This window comes from Phyllobates terribilis, unplaced genomic scaffold (genome assembly GCF_046119375.1).
Source record: "Phyllobates terribilis strain yellow unplaced genomic scaffold, ASM4611937v1 Scaffold_5__5_contigs__length_657084704, whole genome shotgun sequence".
Classification (NCBI taxonomy): Eukaryota; Metazoa; Chordata; class Amphibia; order Anura; family Dendrobatidae; genus Phyllobates; species Phyllobates terribilis.
This window is the reverse complement of record NW_027362765.1, coordinates 396,103,831-396,123,899: the sequence shown is the minus strand read 5'-3', so window position 1 is coordinate 396,123,899 and position 20,069 is coordinate 396,103,831. Positions and strand designations below refer to the sequence as shown.

The 20,069-nt window shown below is 41.6% G+C and overlaps 1 protein-coding gene across 6 annotated transcripts in view; it reads left to right on the top strand.

Moving 5' to 3' along the window:
* The window catches only part of DNMBP (dynamin binding protein), a 125,717-nt gene that overhangs the window by 74,308 nt on the left and 31,340 nt on the right, over nucleotides 1-20,069 (top strand). Inside the window, exon 1 of one of the 6 annotated variants that reach the window (XM_073685026.1) lies at nucleotides 563-2,268. The exons of the other annotated variants lie outside the window; for them this stretch is intronic. Coding sequence (XP_073541127.1) covers nucleotides 801-2,268 — 1,468 coding nt within the window. The 5' untranslated portion in view covers nucleotides 563-800. Of the gene's footprint in view, nucleotides 1-562; nucleotides 2,269-20,069 lie in introns of those variants that run through there. 6 annotated transcript variants of the gene reach the window in all.

Genomic DNA, 20,069 nt, shown 5'->3' with positions numbered 1-20,069 from the left:
TGTCACTCTGTAACTCTGAAGTGATGGCTGTCACTCTGTAACTCTGAAGTGATGGCTGTCGTAGCTACTTTAGCATTATTGTTGCTTGGCTTATTTTTTGTTACTTTGATCATCTCCTTTTCTGGGGTATTTTTTGCTTGTTTTATACACCCCTGATTATTACTTTGATGGTTGTTTCGCTGCTGTTGTTACCCTCGCTTCAGCCAGTGGTTTCTGTTTTTCAAATCTAGAAAAAATTAAACTTTTTACAAACTTTTCACTTTTTGTGCTTGATTACGTTTGTGTTTTGCTGTTTATTAGTATCGCATTGCTGAGTAGTCTCATGTCTTACATACCAGAGCTGCTTTTTTTGCCTCTCGTTTAGCATAACAAAGCCATTTATCCAGTTTTGCTTCTTGGGAAAACCAATCCCTCATATGTAAATAGGGCATGGTCCTACCCAATGAAACTCAAGGACTCATCAAGAGCTTCTGGTCATATGACGCTAGTTACTAATTAATTCTGGAATCAGGTGGGAGAGGTAGTCCTTGCTTGTGGATTGGCTGCTGGAGAGTAAAGAAAAAAAAGTGAGGGTTTGGGTTTCAGTGAGAAGAAGCCGAAGGGAGTGTCTGCAGGTATGCTGAAAGCTCATGAGATATAACTTTTTCCGATCACAGAGTAGAACGTTCAATGGAGACTTCTTTTCCACATTGTGGATCGGGCATTCATACATTCTTACATTGGCTGAAGTGTATACAATGGACTTGTCATAGTTGGGTGCCAGCTCAAGGCTGGTAGAAGAAAAGAAGACATTTCGAAGGATGTGTGCCTTGCAGCATGAACAATACCGCACATCAAGAACACGGTCTACAGTTCCTGAGAGAGACCTACAAGTGCCAAGCTGGGAGTATGAAGACTTCCAGACCACAGGAAGACGTAGACTTGATGAGGAGGACAAGTTCTACATGGAGCAGCGGTATGCTGAAGAACATAGGACTTTGCCCATGAGAAAAGAACAATATTATGAAAGCCGAGGCAATGATAAAGTGCCCAAGGACTATAGAGAGTCTGAAGAGTACTACTACTACAGAAGATCCCAAAACGAGTATTATGACACTAGGACAAACATGGACAGATATTACGATACTCTGGAGAATATTAGAGCTAGTCCTGTTAAATACAGGCATGATGGCAGGCGATATGAAGACAGGCGCCCCCGTCACGATGGCAACAATGAATATAGATATTCCTATCAAGACCCCAGAGAACTAGATTCTCGATATATGAGGAAATACGACACTTATTGTTCTGATGAAATCGAAAACGATGATCGATATTATCAGGACAGTCACCAGAGAAAAGTAGAGAGGGGTTACGAGAAGGAAGTGAGACATAAACCTTTGGAGAAAAGGTACTCCGACCAAGATGTTCAAGATTATAGGACTGACCCTTTTATAGAACGGAAAAAGACAGATTATGAACAAAGGGATTATAGAAGGGTAAAGGACCATTATACAAGAGGTGAGAATGTTTGTTCTTCTCGATATCCTGAAGTTTCAAGTAGCAGATGTAGACCCTCTGAGAGGGACTCTGTGGATTACAAAAGAGATAAAACAGAACCTGGACCAAAAGGAAATTCTAAGAAGACCAATACACGGCGTTATGACTTTTTACCTTTGGATCTTGATTCTATTGATGTAGTTAAAGATGAGAGGTTAGTAGATCGAGATGTTGAGGAACGAAATTATGACCGAAGTCGGTCTTTAGATTTTGAGGCTGAGCCTACTACCTCATGTAAACGCATGGCTTATGATTTTGAGTACAATCCTCCAGAAGAAATTGACCTGTATCTTAATAGTGATTATCTACAGGAAGAATACCTGAACAGGGATGCAATGGATGACCGTTATAGAGATTACGATGGGTATAAAAATACTAATAAACAGCCAAAACTCAAGAGAGACCAATATGGAAGTTCTTGGGAAGATCAAAAGACGACTGATTTAATTGATGGTCCTTATTACAGACCAGAGAGGAGTGATGGTTATCACGAATTTGATGATTTTGAAGATGAAAGATCAAGAAATGTATCTACTAGGAACATGGATTCGAACAACCATGGAGATAACAATACAGCTAGGAAACCTCAAAGTAACAATCAGCAAACTGACAGGAAAACCGAATTGGAATCTAGTACAAATTCTATGAAACGGAATAGCATTTATAGAAGGACGGCCCCAAGCAGTCTACGGAATTCCGAATTTGTCCAAAACCGGCGGAAAAAGCAAGGTATTTTTTTTGTTTATTTTGTAATGGGAAAGTTAATATAACTTGTAGAGTCCCTGTGTCACAGCACAGGGCCTGGACTGCTCCTTAAGTACAGAGGTGTACAGCCTCTGTGTACTGCTGCACAGACTTCAGGTGTGTATGGAAATAATCTCCCTTAGGGTATGTTCCCACAGAGTTGTGTTTTTCTTTTTTTCATATGGATTTTGAAGTGGATCTGCTTCAAAATCCACTTTAAACTGTGAGAACCTGCCCTTAGGAAAGGCATATGGAAATACAGAAAAGGCTCTTTGCACCTCTGCCAAAACTGGCCTCTGTGCAAAACTGAGCCATAAATTGACCTTGTGCATGAAAAGCACTGAAAAGCACAGATTATATTTCCCAGTGTGGTTAACCTTTTAGTAGCGGACTATGTTTGTGTTGCCAGTTACTTTTCCAAGTCATGTTATGTGCTAAGCTGGCGGCATGTAGTATTTCAGGTTTAGTTTGGTAGGTGTGGGTAGATACTGTTAATGTTGCTATGCAGTTAGCAGCAATGATCCACCACTTGCAGTTATAGTCCTTCTGCTTACTGTAGTATGTGCTTGTAGCCATTGAAGATCTTTTGGTGTTTTCTCAAAGAATGAACAGTCCCTTGTAAATCTGTAAATATCAGTCCTTGAGTTGTCATCTTCTGTCATATTATGTATTTCTAATGGTGTGTTTATATGGGCCGATTAAGGTGCCCATTACTGTGCCTAAAATTGGGCTAACCTCTGTTACCCTACCGAGCCAGTGCAACCCTGCTAATATTCTAGATTCCAGAAAGACCTTTAATTCTACATTAGCTGAGATATAGTAGGCTCCTGTGCTAATGAGGAGTTTGGAAAAGATGTATGGAACCCAACTTTTCCCAGTATCAAACATAATAAAGTATAATTTTAAGGTTATCAGAGTTTTGTACTTGCAACTATAAAAAAAACTGTTAAAGAATAAGTACTCCTTTATAAAATGCACAAATGTAGTTTTCTTTTTCATAGTAAATACATACGAAGAAAAAAATGTCGCTGTTTAATTGTGCACGTTTCTTCAGGGGTATCCTACGTTTTGTTCTTGAAACAGTGTGTAGATGGAAACAAATTTGTGTTGTCTCTGCTCCCCCCTCAAACTTCAAAATGAATCAGCTTCCCTTGAATTCACCTCTCACCCCTTCCTCCCCCTCCCCTGACATACTTTCACTGACTCCTCCTCTCCATCTCCAACTTTCTTTGTAATGGCAGTGCAGAGATGTCAGGTTGCATCATGCAATGTTTGCCAAAGGGACAATGATTATAAGATTGTAGAACAGACAATCACAGTCCAAGTGAGGAAAATGGAGCAGAAAATTACTTTTGTAACTTTTAGAAGTACAGTAGTTGTTTCCTTTTACTAAAGTTAGCAAACTTCATGTCTGCGTCGGAATAATTACTTCCTGGTGAGAAGAAAATGTGTAAATAAACTAAAAGTTATACAAACTAAAGCAAACTTTACGTATGATACATATGCAGTGATTTCTCCCGTGTCTTTGCCTGGGGATTGCAATTTCTTAGGGTAAGCAGCATAAACTCACGAAAAATAAAGCCCATCACTAGAAAAAACGCAGCAAAATCCACTTAGTTTGGCATTTTAATGCATTGTTTTTTTTCTGCAGAAAATGTTGTGCTTTTTACTCGACAACAAAAAAAGCCAAGTGTGAATGAGATTTTAGAGATCTCATTTATTTGCTGCTATTGTAAAATGCTATTTCCCCCCCAAAAAAACACAATAGGGAAAAAAGGGATGAAAACTCTTACGTGTGAACACGCTCTAAAGCTGGCTATGCAGGTTAGACTTGTGTTGGCCTAACCAGCTAATATAGACAGGTTCGGTCTGAAGGGCATTATAATGTGTATGGGGGTGCCAACCAGATGGTGGTCAGGAGAGATGTTGATCAGGCATGTCCGATTTCGGACTGCTGATTGCATTGTTCTCCCTGAGATAAGCCGCCAGGTCGACATGTCTGTCTGTGGCTTTCTCACAGAGAACACAGGAGCGCTCAACCAAACAATCTTCCAGCCGACAGCCATCTAATGTGTATGGCCAGCCTAAGGGTATGTTCACACTCGCATATGCAGTGCTGATTTTACGCAGCCTTTCCACAGCAAATTCTGCATGTTTTATTTACCAATTTTGGGTAAAATTGACAATGAATTCTACACCATAAATTGATACGTTGCAGATTTTAAGCTAAATTTACATGTTGCATTTTTGGTGCAAATTTCATCACAGCACATCCGCAGCATAGTCTTCATTTGTTCCATGTGTATTTTGTTGCTGCTTTGGTGCAGATTTCACCCTTTCTATTTCCAAAAAGGGCAAAATCTGTCCTGAATAATCACAAAGAATTGGCATGCTGCGGCTATAAAAATCTGCACACTGAAAATATCCTGAGTGTGAAGCTGCTTAGTGTGAATTTTCTGCAAGAAAAATCAACACCAAATAAACAACGTGTGAACTGATCATTACAATCAGGATCGCCTCTAAATTTTTGCTCAGAAATTTTCAGCCGTGAGGTTCGTTGAAGTCTGATCTACTTATTTGGTTTTATACGCAAAAATCTGCACCAAACATGCAACATGTTTACTTTCTAAAACTAGCCATGCCCCGGTCAGTTCATCCCAAAACTTGGTTGTTTCTGCGTCTTCTGCATACAATTGGACACACTCTTGTTATAAAATTGATTGTGTGAAAATTTAGTCACCCAAGCTCCAAAAAAATGCATAGACCCTGCACTCCTCTCTCTGTACTTTGCACCTGTTCTTCTATAACCCAACACAGTGCTGAAGTTTTACAAAGTATCTCACTTGCATGGGACTGCGTTGTAGTTCCTGGCACTACAGTATCTATGGCCAAGTGCCTATGTAAACAATGAAGGAGACGTAGCCCATTCATTCAGCTAATCGGCGGGGATGCGAGGGGTCAGAGCCTTAAAGGGGTATTCCCATCTCCAAGATCCTATCCTAATATGTAGTAGGTATAATATAAGCAAATACCTCCAATTAGAAATGTAGTATAGTTCTTCTGATTAGCTATGTCTCTTACCCCATGTGCAGGGCATTGCAGTAGCTTAGGTATCCAGTGTTATGACCAATAGCAACTAGCTAAGTAACAGTCACCATATTAGTTGTCATAACCATGGATACCTAAGCTACTGAAATGCCCTGCACATGGGGTAAGAGACATATAGTGAATCAGAAGAATTATACTACATTTCTAATTGGAGGTATTTGCTTATATTATACCTACTACATATTGAGATAGGATGGCCTTTGCTAAGGATAGGACTCGCGATCAAAGTTCTGAACATTCCTTTAAGTAACCTTTACACCAAATTCTGGGCAGGAAGTTTTGAAACCTTCCTATTCATTAGATTGTTATTCTTCTACATAGCACTGACTTCATACCGGCCAGCTTCTCCTCACCCTTGACAAGCATGCGACTTGTAAATGTTTGCTAATTAGTCATTGAGCAAAAAAAAAAAATGGCCGTTCTTTTACGAGAATGTAATACTTAAGACTCTCTTTATTTCAGGCTGTAATTATGGAATTATGTACAGAAATGTGGCACTCGCCTGTCTATTGTGTCTTCATAAGACCCAGTCTGAATACTACCATAATATGATCATTGGGAAACGCTCCGATAATTCCATAAGATGTTCCATTTAGTGTTTAGTGCTGATTAAACACCTGATAAGCAATTATATTAGGCAATAGCATGAATAACAATTCCCCAATTGTATTATAGTTACTATTCCATCCTATACAGTTCATTAATAGACCACAAGTGATTTCTATTGGCTCCGTAGTCTTGGGTAATAAATAATCCAGAAGTGTGCAAGCTGCCATTTACTGCTTGTGAAAGATGCAATTTATTGGAAAACTGACTTTATAATATATATTCTGGAAGTACTATGACAGTACGACCCTGTATTATTCCAAGTGCGGAGCTTGGTGGCTAGAACCAGATGTTAGTACTCTGTGAACACCGAAGGCAGAATTCCTGCCCATTCAGACCCAGGATAGGCGTAACGCAATGAAAAAGTTTTTAAAGGGGTTTTCCAACAATCCATGGGGACCTCGGCGATCGTGAGAAATTGAGTCCTGCGACCTCCTTTTGAATGCAGCTGTGGTCATGCTGACTTACTATCGCTCCATTCAATGTCTATGGAGTGGACAAGCATTGTTCTCTGTGGTCTCCATTATGGTGCATTTAAAGGTGCTGATTTCGGCACATCGGAGCAGCATTAATGAGCCCGAATCAATTATATCCAAGTCGTTTGGCGCTCATTTACCTCCATGTTTATACAAACTGGTGTGCAATGATGGGGACAGAACGGTCGTTAGTACAATAGTTCTGTCACCATACAGCAGGGGTCCCCAACCTTTCTTGACCTGACAGATGGTTGTGAACTTCATCAGAGCCCCCTGAGTAGAGGAGACGCCCCAATTCGGTTTTCTCTCATCAAGTACTCCCACCACACTATCATATCCAGCTTTAAGCACCCCTCAATATCTGGCAGTATCATCTTATTTCCAGCTTACCATATTTATCTCTCCACCCCTATGATCAGTATATGTGCATCCAGATCTGCATATTCTGTGCGGGGGTTGCACAGACAAGTCACCATCTGGAGACCTGCTCTTCATAGCAGTTTGCTAGACCTGATCCTAATCCACCAAGTTTGTAGACAGCCGGAGCCGCACGGCGTGGTCCCGTGAGCCGCACGGCGCTTTTCAGTGATTATCTACTGGTGTGAATGCACCATTAGACGAGGGCTAGATGAGGAAATGTTGAGCAACAGCAATTTTCAGAAAAATTACACAACCAAAAACATTTGTGCAACTTGATGTTGCACCACGATCTTGGAACTCCAATTATGCTGTAAAAAAACCCAAAAACAACCTGCCAAGTTGCATGCAAGTCACGGTCACATATAACTTGCGTTGAAGTGTATGCCACGTGTTTTGCGTGTGACTTGCGACCAACTTTTATTTTTTTTCTTAAATTTATGTATTTGGGGTTAAAAATTATTTTTTGCAATTTGGGTTTCATTTAAAATTTTGCACCATTTGACTTTTACAGAGTTTGTTTGCTTTGCATATCCTCGTTTGATATGACCTGTGGTCATAAATCTGCTGAGAGGTGTTTTAAAGACAGATAAGAGTTACAAAGTCTTCCATTAGACCAGAGATGTCAAACCAAAATACACTGAGGGACAAAATTAAAAGCTTGGACAAAGTCGCGGGCCAACCTTGATATTTATTAAAATATGTGGGCCCCACATAGTCCTCCATACAGTATAACACATTAAAAAAATAAATACTCACCTCTCCTTGTTCCCCCGCTGCTCCGGTCTTGGCATTGAAAGCTCTGAAACTCTTCACTGCTCGGTACAGCGGGCATGAAATGGTGACGTCATTGCGCCCGCTTCACCGAGATGTCAGACACAGAGGGAGAGTGATGCCAGCATGCTGATACAGTTGAAAGGCGTCCCGGGCCAAATATCACCCTGCGGGCCAGAGTTTGAGATGCGTGCATTAGACCATCAGAATAAGCTCACTGACAGATTCTCTGAACTGATTCTGCAGCCATCAGAAGACAGCACAAAGGCGATAGAAGGCAAACTGTGCACATTTTTTTTAATAAAAAACAATTTGCAAAAAAAAAGTCCCCAAATCCTCAGTAGTATCACTGTTTTGGGGGGTCAGAAGTTGACTTGCCGCGATTATATATTCACGGGCCATCTTCATGCATGAGCCTCTTTATTAGTTTCCATAGGTAGCAAAGTTATAGTAACTTCACCTTCTAAGCCCAAGACTTGTTGCCCTCAGGGCCGTCTGCGGTGACATACAGGGCCGTTCTACTCACAATTACGGATTTATAAATTCCTTCTTTGGGAGAGTAACCTGTACTTGTCACATACTTTCTGCCGTCTAGTAAACCTCATTGATCTGGAATGAGGGACGGTACAGGTGAGACCAGTTCAGGTTAAGATGTTTCTCTGAGTTGTTTGCAACGTCAAGTTCACCTACTAATTACATCACAATACTAATTGCTGTTAAAAAAAAAAAAAAATTATTCACCAAAAATACAGCTGTTTTTTACAATTTTTGACACCATATTGTTTTGAAACCATGGATAAAGTGCCCTAGTTTTCAGAACTTTCCAGATATTTACAGATGGTGGGCAACCTTGCCAGGGGCTATTACAACCCCTACACTATTGCTGGCTACATACATATTAATGTAATCTAAAGGCCATATACACATTAGATGATCGGCTAAAGCTGCTGATTTCAGTGGGTCCAGTGAAGAATCTGATGTGAATGGGGACCGGTGTCGTAACTTGAAGCTTGTTGGCCCCAATGCAGAATCTTTAACAAGGCCCCCAATTATTACGGGTCTTTAATAGTATTGGTCTCCCATAGTCTCCAGGTGCAACTGCAACCCCTGCACCCACTATGGTAACGTAACATTTCCCCTGTTGATGGGGTCCCCCAATTCTTTCCTGGTATTTGTTGGGGTGTGACAAGGATCCGGGGGTTTGAATTCAACCCTCTACTCTTCCTTGGTCAGACCTCATCTGGAATACTGTGTCCAGTTCTGAGCACCACATTTTAAAAAAGACATTGAAAAACTGGAGCAAGTTCAGAGAAGAGCTACCAGGATGGTGAGCGGACTGCAAACTATGTCCTACGAGGAACGGTTAAAGGATGTGGGAATGTTTAGCTTGCAAAAGAGAAGACTGAGAGGAGACTTAATAGCTGGCTACAAATATCTCAAAAGCTGTCACAGTGTAAGAGGGATCATCCTTATTCTCATTTACACATGGAAACACGAGAAGCAATGGGATGAAACTGAAAGGGAGAAGATCCGAGAGGTGGTGAGTTCTCCTTCAATGGAAGTCTTCAGAGGCAGGACAGACATCTGTCTGAGATGGTTTAGTGAATCCTGCATTGAGCAGAGGGTTGGACACGATGATCCTGGAGGTCCCTTCCAACTCTAACATTTTATGATTCTCCAGGCAGATGTGCCACAACTGGTGTCTGGCAGCGAATTGTTCCACTCACCCCATTGAAATCACACGAACGCTTGACTGAGATTTATTGTATATACAGAGCTGACAAAGCATTCAGCTGACTGTCTAGAGGATCCCATACATACTACATGAAAGTCTTCCGAACCCAGTCGATAAGTCTCCATTGAAAACAATCTTAATTGTTGCTGAAAGATATTTATGAAAGGTCTATCACCTTCCTAGTGACTATAGCCCCCGTCTCACATAGCGAGATCGCTAGCGAGATCGCTGCTGTGTCACGGTTTTGGTGACGCAACAGCGACCTCACCAGCGATGTCGCTATGTGTGACACTTTGCAGCGATCAGGCCCCTGCTGTGAGGTTGCTGATCGCTGCAAAGTGTCCTGGACCATTTTTTGGTCGTTGCTCTCCCGCTGGTCAGCACACATCGCTGTGTGTGACCAGCGGGAGCAGCGATCAGGCTGGTAACCATGATAAACATCGGGTAACTAGGGGCACACGCGCACCTAGTAACCCGTTGTTTATCATGGTTACGAGCCTGCTAAAGTGAGCGGTAACCTCCCGCTCACCGTAGCAGAGTGGTAACCATGATAAACAACGGTTTACTAGGAACGCGTGTGCCCCTAGTAACCCGATGTTTACCATAGTTACCAGCCTGCTCCTGCTTCGGCAGGCTGGTAACCGGAGCAGGACATCGTGGAAAGATTCTTTCCACGATGTCGCTGCTCCCCTGATCGTTGGTGAGCCTGCCTGTTTGACATCTCACCAGCGACCACATAGCGACGCAGCAACGATCCCTGACAGGTCGCATCGTTGTCGGGATCGCTGCAGCGTCGCTAAGTGTGACGGGGCCTTATGACCATCTGTATGCACCTTATCTTCCATGCTAAGACGACTTCAGGAAGTGACAAGGTTTATGGAGTGAACTGTTCTCATGTTATCACCTTTTATAATGGGAGCGTTCTTCACTTTTCTTGTTTATTCTAGATACTTGTCTTAGTTACTAGGCTGAATATCCCATGCATGTCTGAGGATATCTGTTCTGAGCCAAACAGGCATGTGGATGAGACAGTCAGAAGAGAGAGCAGCCCGATTTGTCTAATATTTATGGTCTTATATCCTTCGTTTTCAGCATCTCTAGATTTGTTAATCTTTCACTGATTTTATTAATCTTGTTAGTTGTTGTTGTTGTTGTTCTGTTCGCTTTTCCAAATCTAAATGAGCGAGTATCCTGATGGTATCTAAGTCAAGGATCCACTTCTGCTCTTGGCACATTGTTCTTGAGTCTTCCCCGACACCAAAGAACAAAATATCACCTTGGATGCCAACCCACCACCCATATATAGAAGGAGTTGGATCCAGTGGGTTTAGCAAACAAGACTTGACCCTCCTTGTATCTGCATTGTAAGGCACCGTCTATGTGAGGTTCATCTGACAACCACTGTAACTTACGCTGGGTAGATCCCCGGAGCAAAGTTGCCAACGGTCCTGGAAATTTGCTGCTAGTGCCTAATGGTGCCCAATGATGCCCATACACATTATATGAAAGTAATTCAAACCCACCGATTTCCGCAGGACCAGATGACCACCTGATATGTATGGGGGCTTCCAAATTCTCCTCTGACAGATGATGTTAGGGGAAGAGAAGGATTGGGTAGTTAGTATGTGAATTGACGAGATAAGCCTCCGCAAACATTTTTCATTTTTATCCTTTGAAAATACATGAACACCCGGCCGAGTCGAGCCTTCATCTGTGTGGGGAAGTCGAGAGAGAGGGAGATGTCTGCCCAAGGAAAATCTTACCATTGGTCCCTTGACCTCTATATTTGTCACTTTTTCAGCTCTGTATGGCTTTAAAGTGCTGTTAACAAAGTGGAAGGTGAGCTCTTGTTACAGTAAAGCCCTTTTTAATTTTCTTTTTCACGAATTGTGTTTGTGCGAGTTTTTTCCATGTTTTCTTGAATTTTTAATCTGCAGTAATTGTATCTGATACCTTGTGTAGAGAGATGGAGCCTCATGAGATCCAAAGTAATAACTCTCCATTGTGAGTCTCGGAGCTCTTCTCTGCTCCTCATGGCTCCCAACAAAAGCCGCTCTGAGTTCTCAGGTGATACGATCAGTTTCTTTAGGGAAAGTGAACAAATGGTTCAGCCGTACCTCCCCGGTCTGTGATCTCGTATGGCAGGAGGCACAAGTAACCCTTCAGCTGTGATGAAAGGTAATATTAATGGGACTTGGGAATCTCTGGAAACTAGTATATACACCATGCGGATGGGGGGCAAGACTTGTTAAAGGATTAGGGAGAGGAACGATTTGTGATATGTGAATACAGTATATTACACGATTTGCATATATACCTATATAAGTACTTACATTGTATCAGTTTTTTAATATTATTTATTATTATTATTATTATTATTATTATGAAACTGATGGAAACTGGACACTGGTAAATACAATCAAGAATGGTGGCTCAGTGGTTAGCACTGTAAACTTGCAGCGCTGGGGTCCTGGGTCCAAATCCCACCAAGGACAACATCTACAAGGAGTTTGTATGTTCTTCCCGTGTTTGCGTGGGTTTCATCCTGGTTCTCCGGTTTCCTCCCACACTCCAAAGACATACTGATAGGGAATCTAGATTGTGAGCCCCAATGGGGACAGTGATGATGTCTGTAAAGCGCTGTGGTATATGATAGTGCTATATAAGTGAGTAAAATAAATCAAATTTGTCCCCATATGGCATCATGTTGTCAGCAGCACATCCCTCGTTTGCTCAGGGCAATGTGCTGCCAATTAATGATTATTTTTATGCTGATATAAATGATCTGACCACCCGACATTTGTGGACCAACTTTTGGGTAGGGTTTCTATTGACCCCACTAAAGAGGAACAATTCGATTTGCTCTGCCCTCGTCCGGTGTCAAGTCTCATTCTCCATGACAGCCAGTTTTTCACTTTTGTATGTGGCATCCTGGACGCCTCTCAACCCATAATGTTACATCATGAGCTGAGAATGATGGGTGCAGAAGGGAAAACTGGCCATAATGGATGACTGGACTGGACACCGGAGCAGGACAGCACCCATCTCTAGGGGGATTGATGTAAACCCCTCCTGAAAGTGGGTGTCCCAACTCTAGTTTTTGACATTTCTGGGGTCCCTATTTTACAAACCAAGATATTGGTAAGTACGTGGAAGGAAAGGGGCTGGTGGGAAGTTTTCCCACTGCTGGGATCCTTAGTGGAATTTGCTTCTTTTTCTAGAAGATTCCAGAACCGCTGCTGCTACATTGCTGTATATCCATAGATTTGCTGTTAGTTCATCCGTTCAGGCTGTGCTGGTCATGTAGATCACAGTATCTGGCGGCTGTCTGCTTGCTGTAAACTTTTACAATGTTGTACCACACAAAAAGGTGATAAAGTCTGAATTTCACAACCTATTATAACAATTCACATAATACGTTGTCTTCCTCGTACACTGTAATAAATGGTTATATAGTATGGAGCCATGGAGTATGGCACTGTGTTAATAAATGGGGTATCCAGCTCCATTGACTTTTTTGTGGCTGGTAAATTACATTTAATATGTACATACATTACATTACTGATCCTGAGTTACATCCTGTATTATACTCCAGAGCTGCACTCAGTATTCTGCTGGTGCAGTTACCGTGTACATACATTACATTACTGATCCTGTACAGATCCTGAGTTACATCCTATATTATACTGCAGAGCTGCACTCACTATTCTGCTGGTGCAGTCACTGTGTACATACATTACATTACTGATCCTGAGTTACATCCTGTATTATACTCCAGAGCTGCACTCCCTATTCTGCTGGTGCAGTTACCGTGTACATACATTACATTACTGATCCTGTACAGATCCTGAGTTACATCCTATATTATACTGCAGAGCTGCACTCACTATTCTGCTGGTACAGTCACTGTGTACATACATTACATTACTTATCCTGTACTGATCCTGAGTTACATCCTGTATTATACTCCAGAGCTGCACTCACTATTCTGCTGGTGCAGTCACTGTGTACGTACTGTACTGTACATTACAGTACTGATCCGGAGTTACACCCGGTATTATACTTCAGAGCTGCACTCACAATTCTTAAAGCTTTGGAGCTGAAATCTCCCAGCACTTTTTGCTAACTCATTTAGGTGATTTGCATTTTGAGATGTCTTCTTTTATATCACAGCTGGGCAAATATTTTAGGGAGTGGTCTGACAACAAGGCTCGACTGATTCCAATAACTGCCAGCAGAATTATGAGCGCAGCTGTAATAGACTAACTGTAATAAATGTATATTGTAACCTGGTTTTCACACGTGAACATTAAGCGCAGAAACCGTTTATTGCTCAGAATGACATTCAGTGGTTGAAAGGTCGTTGTGACCAAGTGAACGAGCCGCATCATATTTTGCAATCATTCTTTCCAGTTTGAAACTGCAAATTAAATTCCACGTGTAAGAAAAGCGCAGGCTGAGTCAGAGGATTTATTATTGCATGTTTATGGAGGCTGAAAGTACATAAGCGGCCCCTGTAGGAGTGGGGCAGATTGCTTAGATGCCCCTTTTCCATAGGGTGTGCAAACCAGCAGAACGTCCTAAAACGAGATGGGGAACGGTTATGATGGTTTCCCCTTTACATGTTTCGGGAGGGGTAAATGAGCAGTGGACCTTATTGTGGCAGCATCGGTTAGTAATGGTGACATTGACTTCCAGAGAGTGTGTACAGTACAGACCAAAAGTTTGGACACACCTTCTCATTTAAAGATTTTTCTGTATTTTCATGAATTGTACATTCACACTGAAGGCATCAAAACTATGAATTAACACATGTGGAATTATATACTTAACAAAAAAGTGTGAAACAACTGAAAATATGTCTTATATTCTAGGTTCTTCAAAGTAGCCACCTTTTGCTTTGATGACTGCTTTGCACACTCTTGGCATTCTCTTGATGAGCTTCAAGAGGTAGTCACCGGATATGGTTTTCACTTCACAGGTGTGCCCTGTCAGGTTTAATAAGTGGGATTTCTTGCCTTATAAATGGGGTTGGGACCATCAGTTGTGTTGTGCAGAAGTCAGGTGGATCCACAGCTGATAGTCCTACTGAATACAGTGTTAGAATTTGTATTATGGCAAGAAAAAAGCCGCTAAGGCTATGTGCCCACGATGCAGAAATGAAGCAGAAAATTTCTGCAGCATTTCTGCATCTCCCTGGCAGAAAAAACGCATGCAGATTGTGCATGCGTTTTTCCTGCAGAATACATGCGGATTCACATGTGTTTCCGCATGCAGATTGACAAGCACTTTCCAGGCGATAGCATCACTTGGAAAGTGCTTGACAACTAGGTCACACTGTATAAATCCATGGAAACAGCATGGATTTAGTGTGACCGTTAAAATAAAAAAATAAAGCTATACTCACCCCCGATGCCCCGGCGTGTGCTGCAGCGCTCGTTCCTGTCTGGTTCCTGGCTGCCGGCATATCGCGAGACAGAGCGGTGAAGGGCCTGCGGTCACATGACTGTGACGTCACCGAAGGTCCTTCAGCGCTGCCGGCATTCAGAGAGAAGCCGCCGGACAGGTGAATATAAACTTTATTTGTTATTTTATTCTTTTTTTACAGGTACAATCTAGAAGTGCAGTTTAGCTGTCCTCCCTTCCCATAGTAAATTGAGGGTCACTTATATTGGATTTTAACCTATTTAATCTATTATTTCCCAAGCGATAGACTACACCAGAGGAGTGGTGACAGACGCTTATCTCTCCTCCACCCACTGAAACAACACCGCGGAGCTCAATGGGCACATAACATTCATGGGGCAGTCAGAGGAGATTATCCTGCCGATTGTGTATAAAGCCGTGTCCTCTCATTGTTATGGCTGTGATTTCGCCCCTCGTATTGCTGCGTACTTCAACGTATATGTAAAGCATGTGGCTTGTCTCACTATGGATTTCCGTGTTGACTCAGGATACATTCAGATAATGTTACACGGCGCCTTAGATTTGCATGGCATTGATCTGCAGCCTCAAGCTGCTACTGTAAAAAAGACTATAAGCCGTAGGTGAAGCCATGCTTATATTAGGTGATTCCATAACACATGGCTCCTATTCTAGATGTATCTCGAAGGGCCCTGTGGCGCCTGCATAACTTAAAGCTCCAGCGCCACATTGTAAAATCTGTAACAGGGACCCCCCACCTTTCATGTGCCATGTATGATAATTTGTGCTTTATGTAAAGGTTTTTGGGCCCCCTTACACCGGGATATGACCACTACCTCTGCACCCCCATTGGCCTTTTCTAGAATGTATATTTTATTTATTTTACTCACTTATATAACGCCATTAATTTCCCTAGCACATTACAGACCTTACCATCACTGTCCCCATTGGGGCTCACAATCTACATTCCCTATCAGTATGTCTTTGGAGTGTGGAAGGAAACTGGAGAACCCGGGGCAAACCCACACAAACATGGGGAGAACATACAAACTCCTTGCAGATGTTGTCCTTGGTGGGATTTGAACCCAGGACTCCAGCGCTGCAAATCAATAGTGCTAACCACTGAGCCACTGTACAGTGCTAACCACTGAGCCACCGTGCTGCCCCATCACCACCTTAGGCCGGATTCACACAACTGTGTTTTTACTTTGTGTGGTGACCATTGCGCACATGGACAGTTACACTGACCAGTCGCAGCATGCATTCTCTACGTTTAAGGGATGAGAATCATGCATGTAAAGTTGGGCAACTCCTGCACCCATCCAACGTGCAGATGAGCACCCAGACCCCATCATATCCATAGTTTGCCAATTTTTGATGTTGGGCAGCTCCAAGATGCAGATGAATGCAGGCACCCAATTATGTCCACAGTTTGCCAATATTTGTGTGAACCCATCTTCTAAAAAACATATATATATAAAAAATGATATTATACTTCATCCTTTCTTCTAGATTGCACTTCTTGAGCTGTACACCCTAAATAAGTGTACTCTTCTGACACAGGACCCTTTGCGGTCTATACTAACCCCTGAGGAACCATAATGAAGTTTGTGATTCCTCATTAATAACCCCAGCCCTCTTCTCTCTCATCCGATTCACAAATGTAAATATGTAATATCTGAGGCCGACGCGTTGAGATAATGTGACCTCCGGTCTGTGGGACCTCCGCGGTGCAGGTGACCTGTATAGAAACCCCAAATGTATGTATACAACCTGCAACTCCTCATCTGTGGCGAAACTTCAACTTCCAAGCTGTTACCTCTCAGCTCCCAGCTGTGCACCGACGGCTGCAGCTCTACACAATCAGTTAGCACTTCTTATTGGAAATTGTTATTTTTAGAAAAAGAAAGCAGAGTATCCTCGTGTAATGGGGGCCTAGGAAAACAGCCCAACAAGAATCTTATAGGATGAGGTATATTTTTATTTAACTGTTTTAAATGAAAAGTTCATCCTACTAATTGGGGTGTTTCCCCCCTGGGCTAGAGTTTCTGTGTATTGCACTTGTATAGGGTTTTTAACAGCAAGAACAGAGGGAATATTTACAAACAATAAGAAACTGGTTTATGAAGAGGAAACATCTGACTTTCCTGAGGAGTCTTCTCCTGACCAGACCTATGATTGATCTGCATTGTCTGTGACTTCTAATCCCTGCTAGTAAATAACACATTGTCCTCATCACATAAACCGTGTCCACCATAACAAAGACCAGGGTTTAACATTCCTGCAAATCCTAAAGTACAAAACTCCTGGAGGTCCAGTCGCCTTTACACACTTTCTGTATAGTGTTCTACATTTAATGACCAATGGATTCACGTTTTTACCAGTAACTTCCCTGAAACGAAGAATACCGTAAATCACAAAAACCTTGCATCTTCCTCTTATGTCAGTTCTTTATGTATTTATGGGAACGGGTGGCCATATTGACAATCAGTGTGGCCACTATTACTACTTACATAGAGATCTTCCGTATTCAGCATTAATCTAACAAATCTAACAGATCAGTGGCCATCATACTGACATCTTTGTCTTATAGTCTATTCACAAAGCCTAAATAGCTGCCGTGTTTTGGGGTCCGTATTATTGCCGCATACCTGCAGAACTGTTCTTTTAAAAGTACAGTCCCTATTTTTGACACAAGGCTCTCTGTCCTTTTCTAGCCTTATTTTCCAGACTTAGTACGGTACAAGAAAAATGGATGAGATTTTATCAAATGTCGTCCACTTGCTGCATTAAATATCCTTACAAAATCTTTGTGGAAATTGAATTATGGTGTAGAGTTTAAAACGACCTTGTGACGATATATGCTGCAAATTTTTACCTTTTGCAATGCATAGGGTGAAACCAGCATAAAACTCGTGACAATTCTGTATGGCGGATTTTTAACAAATGCCCTAAAGATGTGTCATATGTTTCCCTCCTTTTTGACCTGGGAAACAAATAGTTTGTTAATCTACTGTATTCAGAGATATTGAATACACCCTTGTGCTCTTAGGGACATTGGTTGGAAACAATCAAGGGCTGCATGCCCCTTCTCTGGCTCCACAAGATGCAACTTTTTGTTGTTTTGCAATGTTTTGCAGAGCTGACCGTTTTACTATGATTTGCGTCAGATATTGTGGCAAATTACAGTGCAAATCTGCTCCAGTTTGTAGCTCGCATATATTTAGTTTTCTGTTGCAAAGATGCTTGATGGAGGCGTGCACAATCCACCATATAGAGTATGCATCAGACTTTGATCAGACTTTTTGATCAGTTTTTCTCATATGCGGAGACAAAAAATTTCTCCTTTCTGACAGTCCGTGAATATTGGACCACTCTCCGATCTCCTTTGAGTGTAGTCTGTTTTTTTTTTTATTATTATTTCATGGACCCATAGACTTGCAAATCGGACATATCTCCGCAATTTTTTGCTGACCGCTCAGTCCGCGAAAAATCATGAACAAGTTAATGGGCCCATAGGCTATCTGTGAAAACCAGGTACGCAAAAAAACAGACGTCTGAATGAGGCCTAACATGCTGCACCAGGAACCCTACTAATTAATCTACTTCACGGATGTAACCAGAGGATCTCTCACAGGCATCATCCTAAATCCTTGTCTCCAGGCTTTGCGTTTTTCCTCTCTCTATTGTTTCTGCTGCAGAGATCCCCGGCTATGGACATAATGCACTGAGGTGAGGGGTTTGGCTGTATCTGCAGGGGGCACATGGCTTTGGGCAGGGAGAGGACTGAGCCACAGAGGTAAGTACAGAGACAGAATTCCATTATAGGCAGATAACTAGGTTCTGGATTTCTGTTTTATAACCTGCAATTATTCCCTGTCACAGCCCCAGTAACAAGTCTCCAGCAAATGGACAATCATTGACAGGATGCAAAAGTTTTAAAGTTTCCCTTGAATTCTCTGCAGAGGGCTAGCAGAATCCCATTGTACAGATTATAGTGTTGTTCTCCTGGGCTGGGGGCAGGGAAGAAGTCCAGCAGGTTGCTCAGACTGGGAAATGATGGGGGATGGGAGACATGTTTCAGAGCTTTGCACAAGTTCAAGACTCTAGCCAGGGGAGACAAAGGATGGGAATTGTGTCACCCCCTCCTCCATAGTATCATCCCCCTCCACCCCCACCGCTGCTGCTTTCATCCGGGAACTTTTCTGCTCATAGTTTAAAACTTTTTGCTCTTTGTAAACAAACAAAGTTAGTGAATGGAGAAGGCGGCCATCGTCCTGCTCTAAAGTTGTTGTTTTTTTCTTTATATACAATGTAACGTTTCAGTTTTATGTTTCAATTCACTTTTCATAATATTTAACTTTTTTAAAAAACTTTTAGACCCACAGAATTGAATTTAGATTTGCATACTGTGGAATTGTGCCACAAGTGAATTTCCTTGAGCGTTTTTATCCTGTAGGGCATGTTCACACAGCACAGGTATAGTGCACAGATTTATTTAACTGTTCATATTTTGCTGTACAAGAAGCGCTAGGAATGAAGTGTCCAAATATTGGTCAATAGGGAAATGGCAAATACTTGTAGTATCTGGTGTTTTTCTTCCTTATATCTCCTTATTTTTGTCACTGGAAATTAAAAAAAAAAATACTTGTGTATGTATGCCCTACTCACTCCTGTTGAATTTCACTGGGTAATCTTGTCACTTTAAAAAAAAGAAAAAAAAAAGCGTTGAGAAAAGTGCAAATATGTAAAACGCTGCAAATTTTGGAGAACGCTAAATTTGCACGATGATTTTTTATTTTTGGGTTATAGAAAAGATTCAATTTTGGCATTAGTAATAAGTAAAGAACAATCACTGAAAAAAAAAGTCAAAGTATATATTTTTTTTACAGAGGTGTTTTGAGACTAGTTTTTCAAGCAAACTTTTTCCTTTTTTTTTGGGAGGGGAAGTTTTTGAAAAAGTTTTTTACTTTTAGTGGCTATGTGCACACAGAGTCTTTTTTCAGAGTTTTATCTAAAGAAACTGAGCAGAATCTCCAAGTTTTTGAGAAGTTTTGCATTTTTGGGAAGGATTTGAACCGTTTTGATTTCAGTTTGCGCTCAGTTTCCTCTCCTAAGCCTACTCAATAACTGCAGGTTTTATAAGTGTCTTGTCCTGATCCATTCTTTGATGCCTTTTTATTGGACAGTGCATATTTTGGAGTCCATTCCATCAAGATCCACTTAAAAAAAAGTGACATTAACTT